This window comes from Vulpes lagopus, chromosome 23 (assembly GCF_018345385.1).
Source record: "Vulpes lagopus strain Blue_001 chromosome 23, ASM1834538v1, whole genome shotgun sequence".
NCBI classification, from domain to species: domain Eukaryota; kingdom Metazoa; phylum Chordata; class Mammalia; order Carnivora; family Canidae; genus Vulpes; species Vulpes lagopus.
The window spans coordinates 14,975,161-14,997,273 of NC_054846.1; the positions used below are offsets into that span (position 1 = coordinate 14,975,161).

Sequence of the window (22,113 nt, forward strand, 5' to 3'; positions counted from 1 at the left end):
ATTTGTAATGCCTCAAAGACTTGAGTTGCAACTTAAATAAGGTTCTGATTATCAGCTTCTGACTACAGAGCAACTTCATCGGAATTGATGTTGAAAAATTTGTGTAGGAGTCTCGGAAGACACCTTTTCCCCCAGTGTGCCAGTTGATTGCAAATGAAACATTGACCCTTAGGCCATCATTTTGATGGTTGACCCTTAGATATGTGCAATGAGGGAGGTCCAAGTGTTATTTTAGGCACATAGTCTGGGAGCTGTTCTAACGCTTGGTGAACTTTAGTCTTGTTCCAAAGTCCTTTCAAAGTACTCAACTATGTCACAAGTTCACTCAAACTGGTAACCTCCCATCCTATTTGTTGCTTTTTTATCAATCCACTAACCTGAGGAGATAATCCATTTACAAACAGAGCAGCTAGAGCAGATTGGGTGACCTCACTTTTTGTATGGAACCTGGAATGCCATAGGAAGAGAGCCCCCATTTGGGCTTTTCAGTCTGCCACAGATTCATCATATTCCTTTATTTGAATGTTTGAATAATAGACCAATCAATGTGAGCAGGTAAGACTCTAGGAATGACTTTTAAAGATGAGTTGCTATTTTGTGAGCTTTTTCTGGTCCATGAGGGGACCTTGTTGAAGGTCAAGATTCTCAGATATCATCCTCTGGGTTATACCATCCTGCTTCCTGCATCCATTTTTGGACTCCCCCAGGTCTTCCTAGCATGTGCAGAAACTGATAAAGATCTCACAGCCCAGAGTCATAGGCCCTGATAATGACTCTAAATTCTTCAGAAAACTTTTGAGGACCCTTCCTGGGCTTAGGAAATTCTTTAACCATGGCCCTTAGTTTGGTATTTGACCAGGAGTAAAAGATATGAGGAGGATCTCCTGCAATCCCAAGAAGTTTTATTATTAAAGGTAGCTGATTAGTAGCCTCTTCAGAGGGGAAAGTCAATTCAGACAAAGAGTTAATAAAGCATGAGTACTCAGGTAAGGAAGGATAGAAGGATTCAACAGGAATCATGTCAGTCAGTCTTACCATCTTGGTTTAGGTATCTCTCCTATCTTTAGCTTTTCATTAGCCTTTTGTAACAAATTTTTTAATGAAGTTATTTTGGAATCACAGTCTTTTTGAAAGTTCTGCATACCAATTAAAATAGGTATATCATTCTGTTCGTTTAACTTGAGAACCCTTACTTTCTACTGCTCTTCTTAAATGGATGATATTGTCTAATTGGAATGTTCTGCATAATTGTCATGTAATAGTTTTGTTTTTAGTAAGATTTTGCCACTTTTGTAGATATTTATCACTTTGGAGACTATATAGTACTTAAACATAAAATAATCAGGTATGCAAGAAGGTGGCACACTTGGTTCTTTAAGGATCTATCTATCTAAACCTTTGGGTTTCTTGGATATAATACCTGATAAGGATATGGCACTGGGTTGGAAAATGTGTGATGTTTTACAAGGTATCTCACTGCATGGAAATTTTCTTGAGGTTGATGAACGACCCAGTGTCAATCTGACCTATTCTATGACCGACTTACTCTAACACAGAGGTCTTTGGGTTTGGTGGTAAGCACTCTCACAGCTTTTATTTATTTATTTTTTAATTTTTATTTATTTATGATAGTCACACAGAGAGAGAGAGAGAGAGAGAGAGAGAGAGAGGCAGAGACACAGGCAGAGGGAGAAGCAGGCTCCATGCACCAGGAGCCCAGTGTGGCATCCGATCCCGGGTCTCCAGGATCCCGCCCTGGGCCAAAGGCAGGCGCCAAACTGCTGCGCCACCCAGAGATCCCTCTCACAGCTTTTAAATGTTTGGTTTGTGCCTGCCAATTTTGTGGCTGCTTCCAAGATTCCCACTAGCAATGGCCTTTATCTACACAAAATAAGACAAACATGTACACCTTAATATACTGGCAGTAACCAAGAAATGTTAATACATTCTCGCCAACAGAAGATCCCATGTACAACACCAAAAATTCCCACCTTGGAAGTTGGAATGTGAGAAGAATTGAGCCAGCATACCTCAACAAATAGGGACTGGGGACTAGGGTGGGGTGGGGGGTGGGGTTCTCCATAAATGGGGAACTGTGAACTCCCACCAGCAGTTCCCACCTGGATCTTAGGACAGAATCAAAGGCTGAAAGTTTCCATCAATTACATGATAATTGTAATCTGAACTACCAGCAGCTCCCAGTATGGAACTGACTAGAAAGCCAATTAGATCAGGAGCTTGATGCAAAGACAAGGGAGCTCAGAACTGAGAGGAACTTACCCATGGCCCTCAGAAATAGTGATAAAGACAGAACTCAAAGGATTTGAGGGTACCATTTCTGGTTCTCATTGTCTCTGAATGCTACTAGAAGTTCACTTTGGATTCCATCTCTGCCACTAAATCTGTTAAAAAAAATCAACTGTGTGAATTAAAAGATCTAACTGATCCATTTCAATGGTTCATAAACTGGACACCATTTCATCTAGCAAACATAAAGGAGCTCCCAGGAGCTGTATGAAATGGGAGGCAGAAGGGGAACAAGAGTGGATTATTTCAGGCAAGGTCACCATCTTTTAGGGAATGAAAGCAGTCTATCAGGTGGATAGCCTCAGTAGTGCTGACTAGGAAATTCCAGACTGACTGCTTAAGATATTCATGGGAGAGGCTGAAACTGCAATTAGTTTAGGTATTAACTCTTGGTTTACACAAGACATAGCATGGGGCTTAGTATGAGTGACTCCGTTTTGGACCTGTTTCTTTTTAACAAAATAGTACCTACCTCATAACAAAATAGTACCTAACAAAATAGTACCTAGTTGTTGTTAGGATTAAGTGAGTCAAGATATATTTAAAATGTATCTTGTATGTGTGTCAACTATTATTACCACTCTGGTTATAGTTCCTTCCTCATTTTTAGTCTTTGGAGATTTCCCTTACTCTATTAGGGAAATGACATTATAATTTATAATAAGAAACATAGATTTGGTCTTCCTCCTTCTGGCAAAGAGCTCCTAAAACCTTTGGAACTTCACGTGAAGAGAGAGGAAAAGTTATATTTTGTTATGTTAATGGGTATCTTTTGGACCACATCACAGGATAGGGATGGTTGCCGGTAAAGCGGATCACATGATTAGAGGGTTGAAACTTTCAGTCCTTTCACTGACCTCCAGGAGGGGGAGAAGTGAGGGAGGTTATATGAGTTGTCAATGATCAGGGATTTAACCAGTCACGCCTTTGCAATGAAGGTTCCACAAAGCCCCACAAGGACTGGGTTTAGAGACCTTCCAGGTTGATGAACACATGGAGATTTGGAGAGAGTGGCATGATCAGAGAGGGCATGGTAGCTCCATGCCCTTTTCCCATACCCTGTTCTATGCATCTCTTCTATCTGGCTGTTCCTGAATTATATCCTTTCATAATAAACTGGTAATCTAGTAAGGAAAATGTTCCTCTGAATTCTGTGAGCTGCTCTAGCAAATTAATTAAACCAGAAGAAAAGTCATTGGTACCTCCTATCTCATGCTATTCCTTAGTAGGTAGTGCCAGAATTATAGGACACCCAGGTGGTATCCAAGAGCTGCTTGATAGTCTAGGAAAACCCACACACATTAGAACTGGGAATAGAATTTCTGTTATTACTTAACAGAGAGGTCTTTTCCTGATTATTTAGTCCACTTTCATGAAATCTGAAATTATTTCAGACTCTCTTGCTTGCAAGCCTTTAAACATGACCTTTTTCTATTTTTTCCATTGTTTTTATTTAAACTCCAGTTATTTAGGGCTCATCACAACAAGTGCCCTCCTTAATCCCCATCACCTATGTAACCCATCCCCAACCCACCTCCCCCCCAATAACCCACAGTTTGTTCTCTGTGGTTAACAGTCTGCTTCCTGGTTTGCCTCCTTCCCATATGTTCATTTGTTTTGTTTCTTAAATTCCACATACAAGTGAAATCATGTGATATTTGTCTTTCTCTGACTGATTTATTTCACTTAGCATAATACTCTTTACTTCCATCCATGTCACTACAAATGGCAAGGTTTCATTCTTTCTGATGGTCAAGTAATATTCCTGTTTTATATATATATATGTATATATGTGTGTGTGTATATATATATATATATATATATATCACAGATATATTCTTCTTTATCTATTCATCAGTCAATGGACACTTAGGTTCTTTCCATAATTTGGCTATTGTTGATAAATGCTGCTATAAACAGTAGGGTGTATGTATTCCTTCAAACCAGTATTTTTGTATCCTTTGGGTGAATACTAGAAGTGCAATTGCTGGGTTGATAGGGTAGTTCTATTTTTAACTATTTCGAGGAACCTCCATTATGTTTTCCAGAGTGGATGCACAAATTTGCATTCCCACCAACAGTGTAGGAGGGTTCCCCTTTCTCCACATTCTCACCAACACCAGTTGTTTCCTGTATTATTAACTTTAGCCATTCTGACAGATATTAGGTGATATCTCACCGTAGTTTTGATTGTATTTCCCCGACGTTGAGGGATGTTGAGCATCTTTTCATGTGTCTGCTGGCCGTCTGTATGTCTTCTTTGGAAAAATGTCTATTCATGTCTTCTGCTCATTTTTAGCTGGATTATTTTGTATGTGTGTGTGTGTGTGTTCGGTTTTATAAGTTCTTTTATATGTTGGATATTAAGCCTTTAGCAGATATGAAATATGACTTTTCTTCTGTGTAGAATTCTTTCTTTCCCTCTTAGCTCTTCTCATGACTGTTTAAGACAGAGGTTAATATGTGTAGTATATTGAATTATGTTAACTGTGTGACAGAAAAGCCCAAATAATCACAGCATTAAAAAGTAGTTTATTTCTCACATAAATGAAGTGTAGATGTATGAGGTCTGATAGGTATGCCTTCTCCATAATCAACAGAGGTCCAGGCTCCCAGTTAGTATTTGTTTTTTTTTTTAATATTTTTTTTATTATTATTTATTTATGATAGTCACAGAGAGAGAGAGAGAGAGAGAGAGAGAGAGAGGCAGAGACACAGGCAGAGGGAGAAGCAGGCTCCATGCACCGGGAGCCCGATGTGGGATTCGATCCCGGATCTCCAGGATCGCGCCCTGGGCCGAAGGCAGGCGCCAAACCGCTGCGCCACCCAGGGATCCCCTCCCAGTTAATATTTGGCTTCCATCTTGTGGTTAAAGATGACTGTTCTAATTTCAACCATTATACTCAAATTCTAGTAACAAAGGAGGTGAAGAAGGGCATGGCACTTCCTTTTAAAACATTTCTCTGAAGTTGTACACATCATTTTCCAATGGCCAGAATTTAGTTACATGGCCATGCCTGAGGTCATGGTACACTGGAGAATGTAGTCTTTATTCTTTTTTTTTTCTTTTAAGATTTTTAGAATTTATTTATTCATGAGACACACACACACACACAAAGAGAGAGAGAGAGAGAGGCAGAGACATAGGAAGAGGGAGAAGCAGGCTCCATGCCGGGAGCCCCATTTAGGACTCGATTCTGGGACTTGAGGATCACTTCCTGAGCCAAAGGCAGGTGCTCAGTCACTGAGCCACCCAGGCATCCCTGTTGTCTTTATTCTTGATGATCAAATGCCAAGGAGATAACAGATATTGGGGGAAATAAGCAGTTCCTGCCACTATACCTCTCTTATTTTCCTCTTAGAGCCTATATCCTCCCATCTTGCTCACTGCCAGAGTTAATGACTTGGCCTGATTTGCCCTGAACTTTCTGGGTGTTTGCACTGAAAGTTCTATGTCCCAGCCACCCCTTCCCACCTCCCCCTCCAGCCCCTAGTCATTGATAAGCAAACTGGAATGATAGTCACCCTATGTCATCTCTACCTTAGATCTTATCAGACTATGAGGTCCTTGAGGAATAGAGCAGTGTCTACTTCACTGTTAAATGCTCAGTACCTAGCACAGTGCTCCACACATAGTATGCACTCAATCAATAGCAAATATTCACATAGTGCCTTTTATGCGCCAGGAACTGTTCTAGGTTCTTTACATATGTGTTATGAGTTGAATTGTGTCACTCCCGCTCCCCACCACCCCAATTCCTGTGTTAAAGTCCCACTACCTCAGAATGTGGCCTTATTTGGATATAGAGTAGCTGCTGATATAATTAGTTAAAATGGGGTCATGGTGGTGTAGGGTAAGCCTCTAACCCAATAGGACTAGTGTTCTTATGAAAAGGGGAAATTTGGACACAGCAATATATACATAGGAAGACCACCAACTGGAGTGATGCAGTCACAAGTCAAGAACTACGTGAGGCAAGGGAAGAGGCCTGGAACAGATTGTTCCCTAGAAACTTCAGAAAGGGTATGGCTCTCCCAACCCATTTGTCTTAGACTTCCAGACTCCAGAACTGGGAGACAATAACTTTCTGTTGTTTAAGCCACTCAGTTTATGGTAGTTTATTACAGCAGCCCCAACAACTAATATATTAACTCATTTTAATCCTCACAACTCCCTTGTGAGATAACCACTATTATTATCCCTATTTTACAGATGAGGAAACTGAGGCACACAGCAGTTTAGAAAACCAAAGGGAGTGCCAAAGGAAAATACAGTGAAAGAGATATGGACAAAGTGAAGGAAAGAAGGTGGTAGGAGTGAAAGAAGAAATTTTTGAAAGGTTAGAATGTAGGCAAGAATAAATAGAAAGCAGTGGCACAGGAAAGGGATTAAAATTTGACTTGGCCAAAGGATATTAGAAGCTCTAGGTCACTGTATATAAACCGCTAACATTGCTCTTTTTCAGAGGTGTCAAGAGTTTGAATAAAAATATCCTTCTGTCAGGAAGTGAACTCTCATTTCTGACACTTCCAGGTATTTTATTATGTTTTGAATCTGAAGCTATGGCCCCTGAGAGCCCCGGTCTTGATCTTGCAATAGACACTTCATTTTTATTGGAAGATGGGGACTAATAATGATCACTTGTTCCATGAATAAGACTTTGAGAGATTTAGATTTTATGCTCACATGCTTTATGGATTTGTTTCTGATGGATGCAATGGTACTAATTTTAAAAAGCTATTATGCATTACACTTCTTACTTCTAGTTTCATACATATATATACTATATGTACATGTATGGGTATATGTATTCCCCTGAGGGAAGAAGTCATAGCTGAAGTGCAAAGTTGGAGGCAATACCCTGTGAAGAGGTGGCTTAACCCTCTAGAATGCAGTATACACATAATACTAGAGATCTCTCTTTTTATGGTACTGTGTCTCCAATCAGAAGATTATGTGGATCTGGAAATGAGGGGATGGGAACAGGACTGGCCTCACTTACCATCTCTCCCAATGATCTACTGAGTCATGCTTCTCGGAGTCTACAGGGTTAGAGGTTCTGTTTGTCAATAGAGCCATGCTTTCACCAGAGGATACAGTGAGGATCCAGCTGAATTACAAACTATGACTGCCATCTGGATACTTTCAACCTCTTGTGGCCAGGGACCAGGAATTGAGAATAGTGACCATGTTTGCAGGGATAATTAACTCTGATCAGCAATGGGAAGTAAGGCTAATTTTACACAATGGGAACAGAGAAGCATATGTTTGGAACTCATAAGACCCACTTGGTTATCTTCTTGGTTCTTGATTCTCCTTTGGTCAAACGTAATTGTGAATGACAAGTGAAGCAACCCAAGCCTGAGAAGGATATGATCACTAGGGGTTAAGACACCCTGATGATGAAAGTTTGGGTCCTACTACCACCAGGTAAGCCACCAAGACCAGAAGAGGTGGTAGCTAAGGGCAAGAAGGACTCGGAATGGATCATGAAGACAGGCTAGGACAGCTGGTGCAGGCTCTAAAAACAAGTGCAGTGATGGAGGTTACCCTGAGCTACTCCCTGGACAAGTATGGAGAAGTGGATTTGCGTGGTGCAAGGACTGGACAACGGCAGACACAGCTCCTTTCAAGAAAGTTCTTGCTGCTCAGGTACAAAGAAGTGGTAGGTGGACAGCTTCTTCAGTGTCTGCACCAGCTTTCAAGCAGCCTCAGCCAGGGACTGAGTGAGGGCCTTGCCACTTACACGCCTGGACCAGCAGAGGCTTTGTCAGGTCTGTGTAGCAATATGACAGTTCTCCTTGGCCAGTATTTGTCTTCCCTGCTCTCTAATAAAATTTTTGCACCTCTAATTCTATTTCAGTGACTGATTTCAGGAGATCCCAAGCCATCACATGCTGCACAACAATGCACCAAAAAACCTCAGTAACATGAAATATTAAGCATTTCTTAGTGCTTATGAGGTTATAGGTGAGCTGGGCAACAGTTTTGGTCTCAGCTGGGTCACTTATGTGTTTGCAGTCAGCTGCGGCGCAGATGAGCAGCTCTGCCGATCACGATGGCCTTCTCTCACAGGTTTAAGGGTTGTTGGCTTTGGGTCTTTGCTGGGACAACTGGTCTTTCCCTCCTTCAGCATGTCTCTTTCTCTAGTTGGTTCACCTTGGCTTGCTCCGATGGTGGTAGAAGGCTTTCAAGAGAACAAGCTGAAGAAAGCAGGGCCTCTTGAGGTCCAGGTGTGGAATTCACACAGTGTCATTTTTGCCATATTCTTTTGGCCAAACCAAATCCCAAAGCCGGCCCAACCTTCATAGGGTATGGAACCACCTTTTGCTGAATGAGATACAAAGTCATATTAAAAAGTATTGGGAGAGAGAGGCAAAGAAATGGGGACATTTTAGCAAGCTATCGATCAGTAGGAGAATGCCCTACAACGAAGTGTGCTGGAAAATATGAACTCTAGCTGTCAGTCTAGACAGTCTATATTGTGCTTTTTGCTCTTTAATTCTTTTAATATAGTGAAAATCTAAAAACACACAGAATGTGTGGAGAGTAATACAATTCACACTCATAAACCCACCATCATACTTTAATAAATCTTAAAATTCTGACACACTTGGTTCAGATATTTTAAGACATGAAATTTTGAAGATATTGTATACATCTCTGTCCATCCTTGCTTTTTCTTTTTTGAGGTCTTCAGCTGTGCATTTTAAATTCCAAATACTTTTTATTTAAGTTAAAGGACTTCAGGCTATGCCTTCTAGTGATTCAGCAGGAAAAAAAGGAATTATATTCATGTGTCATTAAACAAATATTTATTGTGTCATCTATTTGCCAAGCACTGTACTACATATGTATTGATATAGCATATTCTTTTCTTTGGTAGCATTTTATTTAATTTACCATTTTGTTACAAGCTATATATCTAAAGTGAGAAGAACATTTTCTTTATAAATCGGGCTCTCTCTTACAAAAAAAACAAATTTTTTTAGCACCTTAAAGCTTTGATGGTGAATCTTGCTCTCTTAGTCTGTAAGTTTTCATTCCAAGTTTCTTAACATTGTCCTTCTATGGGTTTGGCTCTTGTGTTACTTGGGTGGGTAGGATGTTTCAGCATGTTTATTTAGTTGCTAGTTGGCTACACCTTTGATTTTCTTTCATATGATTAAATTGTTATTGCTTGTAAGTCCTATCTGGTTTCTCTACTTTAATATGATGACTTCAGAGTACAGTCCTCTCACTGCTCTTTGTTTTCTGTGCTTTTATGGTGGTTCTATATGCATATTTATACATAAATATTTAAACAACAGTTTTATTGACATATAATTTACATACCATAAAATTCATCTCTTAGTACATTCACAGAGCTGTGCAACCTTGGCCACTATCTGATTTTATAGTATTATCATGACCTCAAGAAGAAATCCTGTACTTATTAGCTGCGATTCCCCATTCTCCTTTGCCCCCAGCAACCCCTGATGTACTTTGTGTCTATGGCTTAATCTACTATGGACATCTTATATAAACAGAATCATACATATATCATAGCAGTCTTTTGTCTCTGGTTTCTTTAACTTAGCATAATATTTTCAAGGTTAATCCATGTTGTAGCATGTAGCAGTACTTCATTCCTTTTTATGGCTATATAATATTGCATTAAATGAATATTCCACACTGGTGGTGAACAGTTGGTGTTCACCAAACAAATGGTGAACATTTGTTTTTTGTTAAGATTTTATTTATTTATTCATGAGAGACACAGAGAGGCAGAGACATAGGCAGAGGGAGAAGTAGGCTCCCTGTGGGGAGCCCAATGCAGAACTGGATCCCAGGACCTCAGGATCATGACCCAGGCCAAAGGCAGGTGCTCAGCCACTGAACCACCCAGGTGCCCAATTGATGAACATTTGTATTCACTTTTGTGCTATTATGAATAATGCCACTCTCAGCTTTTGTGCACAAATTTTTGTGTGAACGTGTTTGCATTTCTTTTGGGTATACACTGACAAGTAGAACTGCTACATTAAATGGTAACCCTATGTTTAACTTTTTGAAGAACTGTCATAATATTTTACAAAGTGGCTGTACCATTTTACATTTCCACCAGCTACATGTGAGGGTTGTAATTTCTTCACATCCTTATCAACACTTACTATTGTCTATATCTTTATCTTAGCCATCCTGGGAGATGTGAAGTGATGCTTCATTAAGGTTTTGACTTACATTTCCCTAATGACTAATGATGTTGAAAGCCTTTCTTTTTTCCTTTTAAAGATTTTATTTATTCATTCGTGAGAGACACACACACACAGAGAGGCAGAGACACAGGAAGAGGAAGACGTGGGCTCCATGCAGGGAGCTCGATGTGGGACTGGATCCTGGGACTCCAGGATCACGCCCTGGGCCCAAGGCAGGCACTAAACTGCTGAGCCACCCAGGGATCCCCTGATATTGAATGTCTTTCATGATCTTATTGGCCATTTGTATATCTTCTTTGAAGAATGTCCATTTATTTATTTAACTAGGTGCCATGCCCAGTGTGAAGCCCAATGCAGTACTTGAACTCACAACCCTGAGCTCAAAACCTGAGCTGAGGGGTGCCTGGGTGGCTCAGTCAGTTAAGTGTCTGCCTTTTGCTCAGGTCATGATCCCAGGGTCCTGGGATTGAGCCCCACATCAGGCTCCCTGCTTAGTGGAGAGGCTGTTTCTCTCCCTCTGCACCTCCCCCTGCTTGTTCTCTCGCTCTGTCTCAAATAAATCTTAAAATAAAATAAAATAAAATAAAATAAAAGACTGAGCTGAGATCAAGAGTTGGCTCCTCAACTGACTGAGCCACCCAGGCACTGCAAGAATGTCCATTTTTAAATTGGGCTAATTAAAAAAAAACAAAAACTGTTGAGTTGTAAGTTCTTTATATATTCTGAACACAAGCCCCTTTTCATATATATGATTTTCAAACATTTTCTCACATTCTGAGGGGTGTCTTCTTAGTCTCTTAATTGATATCCTTTGAAGCACAAGTTTTTAATTTTAGAGTGATCCAACTTACTTTTAGTTTTGTCATTTATACGTTTTGGTGTCCCCCTAAGAAATGATTGCCAAAGCCAGGGTCACAGAGATTCAATCCCATGTTTTCTCTGAGGAGCTTTATAGTTTTAGGTCTTACATTTAGATCTATGATTCTGTTTAATTTTTGATATGGTATGAAGTAGGGGTTCCAATTCATTCTTTAGCACATGAATATCCAGTTGTAAAGATAATTCCTTCTCCAATGAAGTATCTTGGCAACCTTATCTAAGGTCATATCTCAACTATAGAATTGAACAAAGTTTGGCTAATTTTGTGGTAAACTGGATAAATCTTTCTCTGTCATTGGAGAACAGGGATTAGTTTTGTTCATTTAAAATGAGAAAAATCAGGGCACCTTGGCTGGCTTAGTCAGTGGAGCATGCAACTCTTGATCTCTGGGTCATGAGTTCAAGCCCCACATTGGGTGTCAAGCCTACCAAAAAAAAAAAAAAAAAAAAGCAACTGGTTAAGACAGGATATTCTATGTTAAAAATTTTTTTTTAAAATAAAACGAGAAAACCTATATGAAAAACGCCTACCACAAGGCCTGAAAGTAAATACTTCTTTCTTTCTTTTGAGGCTCCCCACAGCACCTAGTGAGGTTTTTGGCACCCAATAGTTCCCATGAATGTTTGCTGAATGTAAAGTGAGCCTGTACTCCCAAAGCAGGAGGTGGGTTTTGAAGACTCTGATTGGATGGAAGATCCAGAATAACTGCAGGCCTTTTTACACTAAGAATCTGAATAACAGCAGCGACTGACTTCAACAGCTTTAGTGAAGTTTGTGTTGTCAGAATAGGGACCTTGGAGTGATTCCTCATCTTTGAAGGTAAGTGACAAATGGGCTTTCCCTGACAGTGAACTCAAACTCTTAGAACAACTCAATAGGCCAGAACTTTTTTACCCACCCCTAGTTTAATTTCAAATTCTCCAGATGTCTACTTATTTAATGGCTTATGCAATAATAAAATTTTAACTTGTGGATTTGACCTCAATTCCACAAAATCGATTGTGGTTCTTATCTGCCCAGAAGCAGAAAGGTTTTCTCAGGCAGCCACAACCACTGTTGAAAAGGCAAAGACACAGCACTCAGGTATGGCAGGCAATTCTATTTTCAGTGACCTTTTTCTCTTTTTCTTTTTCTCTCACATGCTGAACATCACGAACTCTCACGATCTCTCAGAAATAGAGCAGAGAGGCTGGAGATGAAGGCCTGTTCATCCCACCAGGGAGTTTCCTACAGGTTCATGTCCAGACAATGTTCCTGCTTGTCGCTTGGGTATTTTTCTGAGATTCCAGGATCTCTATGAGGACCTGTGTATGTACAAGTCCTGAACGGAAGATGTGCACTCTACAAATACACATAATCACTTTCTTACACGTACATTTCACTTTTTGAAAAAACCGTTCACAGGGTAGATCTCATAGCTAAGTGCTTCAAATTATAGTTTCTCACTCCAGCACCAGTGCTCCTGCCACTTCATCAAATCATTTGTCTCCAGATAATCAGGTTCATGGCTCTTAAATACATTTCCTTCTAGGGATGGTGGCCACTTTCTAACCCTAAGGTAATTAGAATCCAGCGAAGCTGAAATAACAATTTTTTTCAAAGGATTAGACTTTGTATTTTAATTCACAGCAAAATTGAGCTGAAGACTGGGGTTTCACAAATAACCCCATTGCACAGCCTCTCCCATCATCTAGGAGAGAGTGACCCATCTGTTCCAGCTGGGGAACCTCACCTGACACGTCACCATCACCCCAACCCTACAGTTCCCATTGGGGTTCCGTGGGTGTTGTATATGCTATGAGTTTGGACAAATGCATATTGACCTGTATTCAGCGTTAAAATGTCGTACAGAATCATGTCACTGCCCTAAAATCCGGCGTCCTGGGAGGCTCCATTTCCAAGGGTGATGTGGGAGGAAGAGGAACAGGCTGCAGCCCAGGGCTGGGGCCTGCAGGTGTGCGCCCAAGGCGGGGCTCGCGCTGACCGCGGGGCCCGGTCCAGCCGCGGGGAGGCTGCTCCTCCCCCTCCTTTGTTTCAGGGTCGGGCAAATGGGTTTCCTGTTGACGCCGGGATACCGGGAAGGGGCAGGAAGGGCCCGGCCGCCTCGTCTCTCCCCGCTTCCTCTCCCGTTGATTTACTCCGTGCGCGCCGGTCGGGGTCGGGCGGGCGGCGGCGGCTGCGGGGCGGCCCCAGGCCGTGACCCCTCCCCAGGGGGCGAGGCCCGCGCGCTCCCCGCCCCGGCCGGGCCGGGCCGCGGCTCCGCGGGGCGGGGAGGGGAGACGCGAGAGGGCGAGCCGGGAGCGGGAGCGGGAGCCGGGGCGGGAGCGGGAGCCGGGGCGGGAGCGGGAGCGGGAGCCGGAGCCGGAGGCCGCTGGTGCGCGGCGCGGAGGCGGGGAGGCCCGCCCGGCCCGAGCCAGGCCGCTGCCCGCGGGCTGCAGGTGGAGTCCGGAGGCGCCGCCGCCGCCCGGCCCGAGGGCACTGGCCTGGGGCGCCCGGTGCTCGCGGACCCGCGCCGAGGCCCGCGGCTCCCCCGCCGCCCCGGGGCCGCGCCGCCGCGCCTCGTCCATGGCTGAGGGCCGGCGGCGGGAGGACGAGGAGGAGGAGCTGCGCGAGCGCCGCGAGTTCGGGGGCCCGCGCCGTGCCCGGGGCCGCGCGCTGTCGGGCCACCCCGCTGCAGGTGAGGGGCGCGGGGGGCAGGCGGGGGGGCAGGTGAGGGGCGCGGGGGGGCAGGTGAGGGGCGCGGGGAGGGGGCAGGCGGGGGGGCAGGTGAGGGGCGCGGGGGGGGCAGGTGAGGCGGGGGGGGCGCCCCGGGGCTGCGCGCTGTCGGGCCACCCGGCGGCAGGTGAGGGGCGCGGGGGGGTCGGGGGGGGGTCGGGCGCCCCGGGGCGGCGCGGGTCCTGCCCGGGCGGCAGCCGCGCCCCCAGCGCCCCAGCGCCCCAGCGCCCCCAGCGCCCCCAGCGCCCCCAGCGCCCCAGCGCCCTAGCGCCCCCCGGCCGGCTCCGGCGTCTTTGCGCGGCTCTCGGCGGCCACCCTGGCTCGCGGGCCGCGCCCCGGGACCCCCACGCCGGTGGCCGGAGCTCCACCTGCTAGTGGCCCTGGAGCCGACCACGGACGTGGCGGACGCGCGAAGTCGGGAGCCTGGCGGGGGCGGCGGCCGCGGTGACCGCCCCTAGGGGAGCCGGAGGCCCGGGCGCGATCTCGGGGCCCCGCGGGCTCGGAGCGCGACGCCTCCCCGCGGTTTGCCTGCGCGGCCGCCGCCAGCTCGGACCTCGTGCGGGTCGAGTCTGGTTTCGTGTCTCCTGAACTTCGGACCTTGGATTCTGCCCCCCCCCCAGCTCCCCACCCCTCGGTAGCGCTCGCGGTAGTTATTTCGTGACCCCCCACCCCCGTCCAGGATGTAGGTTCCCTGAAGGCAGCTCCTGTGGACCGAGACTCCTTCCTGGGTCTAGAGGCACATTTATGGTCTTGTGGTTTTGGGCGCACGAAGGCGGCTCGGATCAATAGTTTGATCCGCAGTCTGAGTGTGGGTCCACACCCCTTCCCTGTTCCTGGGGCAGCTTTTCAGTCAGACCTAATGGAGAGGAAATTCTTTGGCCTTTGGTTCCAGCTGGATTAGCCAAGTTTCTGCAAACTGGAGGGAAGAACAAATTTAGGGAGATGAGAGAGAGAGAGAACTGAGAAAGATTTAGAGATATCAAAGCCTCTTTAGAAAATGGACCTTAGTAAACATTCCCTCAAATCATGGAGAAGCCTCTCTGTGTGGCTCCCTTAACCTGAAAGTTGGAGAATTAAGAGAAGATAACAAGTCTGTGGGGGAACCAATGAGGGATACAAAATGAGATGAAAGGAAGGAATTTAGTGGGATGTAAAGAAATAGTCAATTTAATGCCCCTTGGCCTTTGGCAGGATCTTGGAACCTTAAAAATAATTCTTGATGCCCATCACTGGACTTTCCATCAAAATAAAGCCTTTTGACTTTCTGCGTGAATACCAGTCTTTTTGAAAATAATTGATGGTTTTGTTTAGTGTAATCCAGACTAGTGATAGGATGGGGGAATTGCAGGATATGAATTAATATTTCTTGCAAGAACACAGTGGAAAAACTTCCCAAAGATGTACGTCCTTTAAACTGGTGATTTAAACAGTGTAGGCCGCCTTGGATTCCTATTCGGCAAAAAGCTTCGCTTTCTCTTACAACGGCCTGTACTGTGAAGAGTACTGGAGGTTACACTAGATTTGATCCAGTTATATGTTCATCAGTCAGTTGCAATAGGTATATTTATCCCATGGCTGGCAGAAACTCTCCTAGGTTCTGTGATAATACTTCACTAGACAGGACATTGTGTATGTTTCACTCAGAAATTAGTGTTTACGGTTTCTAACCCTGTAATATGCCCCGTCTCCACTGAAGGGTTAGACGCAGAAATATTATGGAGTGGGCAGAGGGTTAAACTTGCAACAACTGGCCTTCTTTCTTTGGGGATACATTATTTAATCGTTCACATTTCTTTACCAGCTGTGCTCCTCCTTTGCCTCATTCATTTAAGTGTTTTTCAGACACCATCGCATTCCTTACCAAGCTTGGGCATTTGTTAGCTATGTTTGTGCTAGATGTTGTTCCCTGTCCAAGTGAGCGTGTGAACTGACCTAGAAGCTTAGTGTTTCTTCTGCTTACCAGCTGTCTTTCTAATCTTTCACCTCCCCCGTGCTCACTGCTTCCTTCTTCTCCCACGATTTTACATCTAGATTTTTTTCCCTTTGATCTCACCTGACTTGATACTATACATTTAGGGTTTGTGGACTGAGGGAGTCTGAACTCCTCCTCTTCCTGCTAAATGTAGGTGTGGTTGTGAAGGTGTGTTTGTTTATTTTTGCAGTGTACATTCAGAAGAGTGTATAAAACCTATAAATTACAAAGTGAAACTCTTGTAACCTGTATCCAAGTCAAGAAATAGAATATTGTCAGTTCTCTAGAAGCCAACTCTGATCCCTGTTGGTCATGGCCTCTTCCTTCTCCTTGAGGGAACTACTTTCTTGACTCTTGTGATTATTTTTTCCTTGCTTTTATGTACAGTCTTACCTGTATGCATATGCATCCCTATACAATATTCTTTAGTGACCAGTTTTAAAACTTCCTAAGAGGTACCATCCGGTATGTATTTTTTAGTGTTATATTTTTCTCATTCGGTATTGTTTTTAAGATGTATCCATATTGTTATATGCAGTTTATTTTCATTGCAAAAATATATCACCCTTTTTGGCTGTTATTTTTTATTGATTTGTTGGAGTTCTTACAAAGGAATCTTAACTTTTGTTGGTTGCTTGTGTTGCAAATATCTTCTTCCACTTGGGCCTATTTTTTTAAAATTTTCTTTATGGTTTCTTTTAATGTGGAAATTCTTTTTTTTTTTAATGTGGAAATTCTTAATTTTAACATAGTTGTGTTTTTGAATCTTTCTTTGTAGTTAGTGTCCCTCTTCCCCTTGCTGTCTCCTTTGGTTAAGAATACTTAGCCTACCCCAAGGTCATGAAGATACTCTCCTTATTTCCTGGATTGTTTCCTAACAGTTTTTTTAGCTTTCTTTAGGGAGAGATGCCATAGCTTTCATCAGACTCTCAAATGGGTTTGAAACCCTCTGGCTCACTTATAACATTTTTATATTGTTTCTCCAAAGGGCAGGGAATACATAATTCTGAGATCTCTCCTGATCACTGGGAAGAGTGGTAGGCATTTAGTAGTGTTTATTAAATACTATATAAATTTATTCTTTCAATATGTTGATGTCTTTATGGTAAACTCTGGAAGGACTGCAATAACTTTTCCCATGTGTTCTGAGTAAAATAACTAATATTGTCAGTATAAGGGCACAGAATAAAATTCAACTTCAACACGAATCAGGTGTTTTTTATTTCCTGTGAGATCAGTATTATTTTCTCCATTTTATAATTGAAAAGATTGAAGCTCAAAAATATTTAAGCAACTTGCCCAGGATCCAGGATCCATTAGCTAGTAAATAGTAGAATGGAGACTTGAATCCACATCTTTTTGACCTGAAAGTTCATGTTTTTCCAGGCTATCCCACTGGCTGCTAATAAGAGTCACTTGCTATTAATCTCCCCATTAATTCCTGCATGTTGCTTGTTATATTTTACAAATACTTTACGTTTATTTGAAGTGCCTCATTTAACTTGATTCCTACAAACAACCTGAGGGGAAAGAGTATGTTTTGTTATTCTTATTTTAAAAATATATATTATATTTATTTATTTTACAGAGACAGAGCGCATGCACAAGTCGGAGTGGCAGCAGGGGGAGAGGGAGGGAGTAACAGGGGCGTCTGGGTGGCTCACTTAAGTGGCTCAGATCATGATCCCTGTTATTTCCATTTTAAAGACAAGTAAATTGAAACACAGAAATGCTAGAAGACTTGATCTGAAATAACAAAAGTAGTAGGTACAGCTGCTTCTCAGTTACCTCTGTTTTGTGTTTCAAGTCATAAACTATAGTTTTTTTGAGTTGATTCATGGGACATAACCAGGTCATATGGCCTAGACTTTGCAGTTATCTAAAAAGTTGAAGAGACTTCTTTTAAGTCCTGTGGAAACTACAGATACATTTATATGTTGTTTAAAGATCCTGGGTTCACCAAATTCTTTAAGAAGTCTCATCTACAGGCGCCTGGGTGGCTTAGTCTGTTAAGCATCTGACTTCGCCTCAGGTCATGATCTCAGGGTCCTGGGATAGAGCCCTAAGTTGGGCTCAGTGGGGAGTCTGCTTATCCCTCTTCCTCTCCCTCAGTTCCTCCTCTTCCCACTCATATGCTGTCTCTCGCTCTCTCAAATAAAATCTTAAAAAAAAAAAAAAAGACCTGCCTAGTTATCCTCATCACCATAATATATGCAAAATTGTATAGAAAATACAGGAAATATAAAGAGAGTTATAAAATAGGATCTCAGCTTTAAAAGAATATGTCATAGAATTAGGGAAGATAAGGCTGATACACTTTATTTTGTTTAAAATAATTCCAGTATAATTAATATGGTATTATATTAGTTGCAGGTGTACAATAGGGTGATTTGACAATTCTATGTATTATGCAGTGATCATCATGACAAGTGCCCTCCCCTAATCTCCATCATCTGTTTCACCCATCCTCTCCTCCCACTTCCCTTCTGGTAACCATCAGTTTGTTCACTAATTTTTTGTTGTTCTCTATATCTAAGAGTCTTTTTTTGTTGGTCTCTTTGTTCCCTTGTTTTGTTTCAGGAATTCCACACATGAGTGGAATCATACAATATTTCTTTGACTTATTTCACTTAGTATTATACTTTCTAGTGCCATCCATGTCATTGCAATTGGCAAGATTTCATTCTTTTTTTATGGCTGAATAATATTTTATTGTATTATACACCATGTCTTTATCCATTCATCATCAGTGGACACTTGAGCTGCTTCCATATCTTGGAAATAATTCTGCAGTCAACATTAGCGGCACGCATCCCTTTGAATTAGTGTTCTAGTATCCTTTGGGTAAATATCCAGTAGTGGAATTACTGAATCATATGGTGATTCTATTTTTAATTTTTAAAGAAACCTTTATACTCTTTGCCACAGCGGCTGCACCAGTTTGCATTCCCACCAACAGTGCAAGAGGATTCCATCTCTGCGTCCTTATCAACACTTGTTTCTTGTGCTGTTGATTTTGGCCATTCTGACAGGTGTGAGGTGGTATCTCATTGTGGTTTTGATTTCTATATCCCTGGTGATGAGTGATGTTGAGCATCTTTTCATATGTCTGTTGGCCATCTGTAGGTCTTCTTTGGAGAAATGCTTATTTATGTCTTCTGCCTGTTTTTAATTGGATTATTTTTGTTTTATGGTGTTAAGTTGTAGAAGTTCTTTATATATTTTGGATACTAGCCCTTTATTGAATAGGTCATTTGCAAGTATCTCCTCCCATTCAGTAGGTTGCCTTTTAGTTTTGTTGATTGTTCCTTTGCTGTACAGAAGCTTTTTATTTTGATGTAGTCCCAATAGTTTGGGGTGGGGGGTGGGGCATGGGTATGCTTTTTGTTTTTGTGGGGTTTTTTTTGTTTTGTTTGTTTTTTGTTTTTGTTTTTGTTTTGCTTTCCCTTACCCCAGGAGGCATATCTAGAAATATGATGCTATGGCCACTGTCAGAAAAATTACTGCCTGTGCTCTCTTCTAGGATTTTTATGGTTTCAGTTCTTATATTTAAGTCTTTAATCCACTTTGAGTTTATTTTTTATGTATAGTGTAAGAAAATGGTCCAGTTTCACTTTTTTTTTTTTTTAATGTAGCTGTCCACTTTTCCCACCACTATTTGTTGAAAAGACTGTCTTTTTCCCATTGTGTATTCTTGCCTCCTTTGTTGTAGATTAATTGACCATGTAATCCTGGGTTTATATGCAGGCTCTCTATTCTGTTCCATTGATCTGTTTTTGTGTGTGTGTGTGTGTTTGTGCCAATACCATACTATTTTGATTACTACAGCTTTGTAGCATATCTTGAAATCTGGGATTGCAATACCTCCAGTTTTGTTCTTCTTTTTCTAGGATTGCTTTGGCTGTTTGGGTTCTTTTGTGGTTCCATACAAATTTTAGGATCATTTGTTCTCGTTCTGTGAAAAATGCTCTTGGTATTTTCATAGGGATAGCATTCATCTGTAGATTGCTTTGGGTAATATGGACTTAAAAAATTTATTTATTTGAGAGAGAAAGAGATTAAGAATATGTATGAGGTGGGGGGGGCATAGGGAGAGAGATTCCCCACTGGGCATGGGGCCAATTGTGGGGCTGGTTGGCACAACCCTGAGATCATAACCTGAGCCAAGATCAAGAGTCAGATACTTAACCAACTGGGCTGCTCAGACACCCCTAATATAGACGTTTTAACAGTATTTGTTCTTCTAATCCATGAGCATGGAATATCTTTCCATTTGGATCATCTTTAGATTCTTTCATCAGCGTTTTATAGTTCTTAAAATACAAGTCTTTCACCTCTTGTATTAAGTTTATTCCTAGATATTTTATTATTTTTGGTGTAATTATAAATGAGATTGTTTTCCTAATTTCTCTGCTACTTCATTATTAATGTATAGAAATACAACAGATTCTTGTAATTTGATTTTATATTTTATGACCTTACTAAATTGATTTATCAGTTCTAGTAGTTTTTTGGTGGATTCTTTAGGGTTTTCTATATACAGTATCATGTCTTATGCATGTCTTATACCTTCCTTATGGTAAGGAAGTCTTATTTCTTCCTTACCAATTTGGATGCCATTTATTTATTTGTTTGTTTATTTATTTTTGTTATCTGATTGCTGTGACCAGGACTTCCAGTACTACGTTGAATACAAGTAGTGAGAGTGGACAACCTCTCTTTGTTCTTAATCTTGGGGAGGCAAGTTGTTTTTTTCCCCCACTGAGTATTATGTTGGCTGTGGGTTTTTCATATATGGCCTTTATTATGTTGAGATATATTCTCTCTAAACTACTTTGTGGAAGATTTTTATTATGAATGGATGTTGTGCTTTGTCAAATGCTTTTTCTGCATCTATTGAAATGATTATGTGATTTTTATCCTTTCTCTTGTGAATGTGATATATCGCATTGATTGACTTGTAAATATTGAACCACCTCACATCCGGGAATAAATCCCACTTGATGATAGTGAATGATATTTTTTAATGTATTGTGGGATTTGGTTTGCTAATATTTTTTTGAGGATTTCGGCATCTTTAGTGGTATTTGTTTTTGTTTTGATCTGGTTTTGGTATAAGGGTAATGCTGGCCTCATAGGATGAATTTAGAGGCTTTCCTTCCTCTTCTGTTTTTTGGAATCATTTGAGAAGAAGAGGTATTAACTCCTCATTTTTAATTTTTTAAAAAAGATTTTATTTGAGAGAGAAAGCAGAGCAAGAGAGAGACAACATGAGTGAGGGTGAGGGGCAAAGGGAGAAGGACAAGCAGGCTCCTTGCAGAACAGGGAGCCCAATGCAGGGCTCTGTGTCTGAACCCCGAGGTCATGACCTGAGCTGAAGGCAGACGCTTAACCAGTGGCTGAGAACCACTCAGACACCACTTACCTCCTCTTTAAATGTTTGATAGAATTCACCTGTGAAGACTTCTGGTCCTGGACTTTTGTTTGTTGGGAGTTTTTTGGTTACTGATTCAAATTCATTGCTAGTAATCAGTCTGTTCAAATCTTCTATTTCTTCCTGCTTCAGGTTTGGGAGGTTATATATTTTTAGGAATTTATCTGTGTCTTCTAGGCTAATACACTTTAATGAAGATATATGAGAATATAAAGTAGTGCATGATGACTACCAAGTGGAGTTCAGCAAGAGAACCAAACTGTCATGGTTCATTTTTTGGCTCACCTCTCACTGACTGTGTGACCTTGAACAAGTTACCTAACCTCTCTGTGCTTCCATTCCTTATTTGTAAAATGGGAAAATTAATAAAACCTATTGCATAGGGTTTGAAGATTAAATAAATTAGTATAGACAATACCCTTAGAACATGGCTAGGCAAATAGTAAATACCTATAAAGTTATTAGTGTTAATTTACATATACTTTTGTTATTGTTAAAACAGCTGACACGTACCTGAGTCCACATTTTTCTTCATTTGGGAGAAGTTGTGGGGTTTCAGTTGGTGGAGAAAAAGTAGGTAAACCTGCATCTTCAGCATTTCATAAT

General features: G+C 41.9%; 1 protein-coding gene across 4 annotated transcripts in view; it reads left to right on the plus strand.

Moving 5' to 3' along the window:
• Window positions 1-13,662: 13,662 nt before the first annotated feature.
• Window positions 13,663-22,113, plus strand: part of SH3D19 (SH3 domain containing 19) — a 170,102-nt gene continuing 161,651 nt past the window's right edge. For 2 of the 4 annotated variants that reach the window (XM_041738610.1, XM_041738612.1), the window contains exon 1: window positions 13,663-14,063. In XM_041738610.1, the coding sequence (XP_041594544.1) occupies window positions 13,952-14,063 (112 nt within the window). In that variant the 5' untranslated portion in view covers window positions 13,663-13,951. The remainder of the gene's footprint in view (window positions 14,064-22,113) is intronic. The other 2 variants (XM_041738611.1, XM_041738614.1) reach the window with 2 other exon arrangements.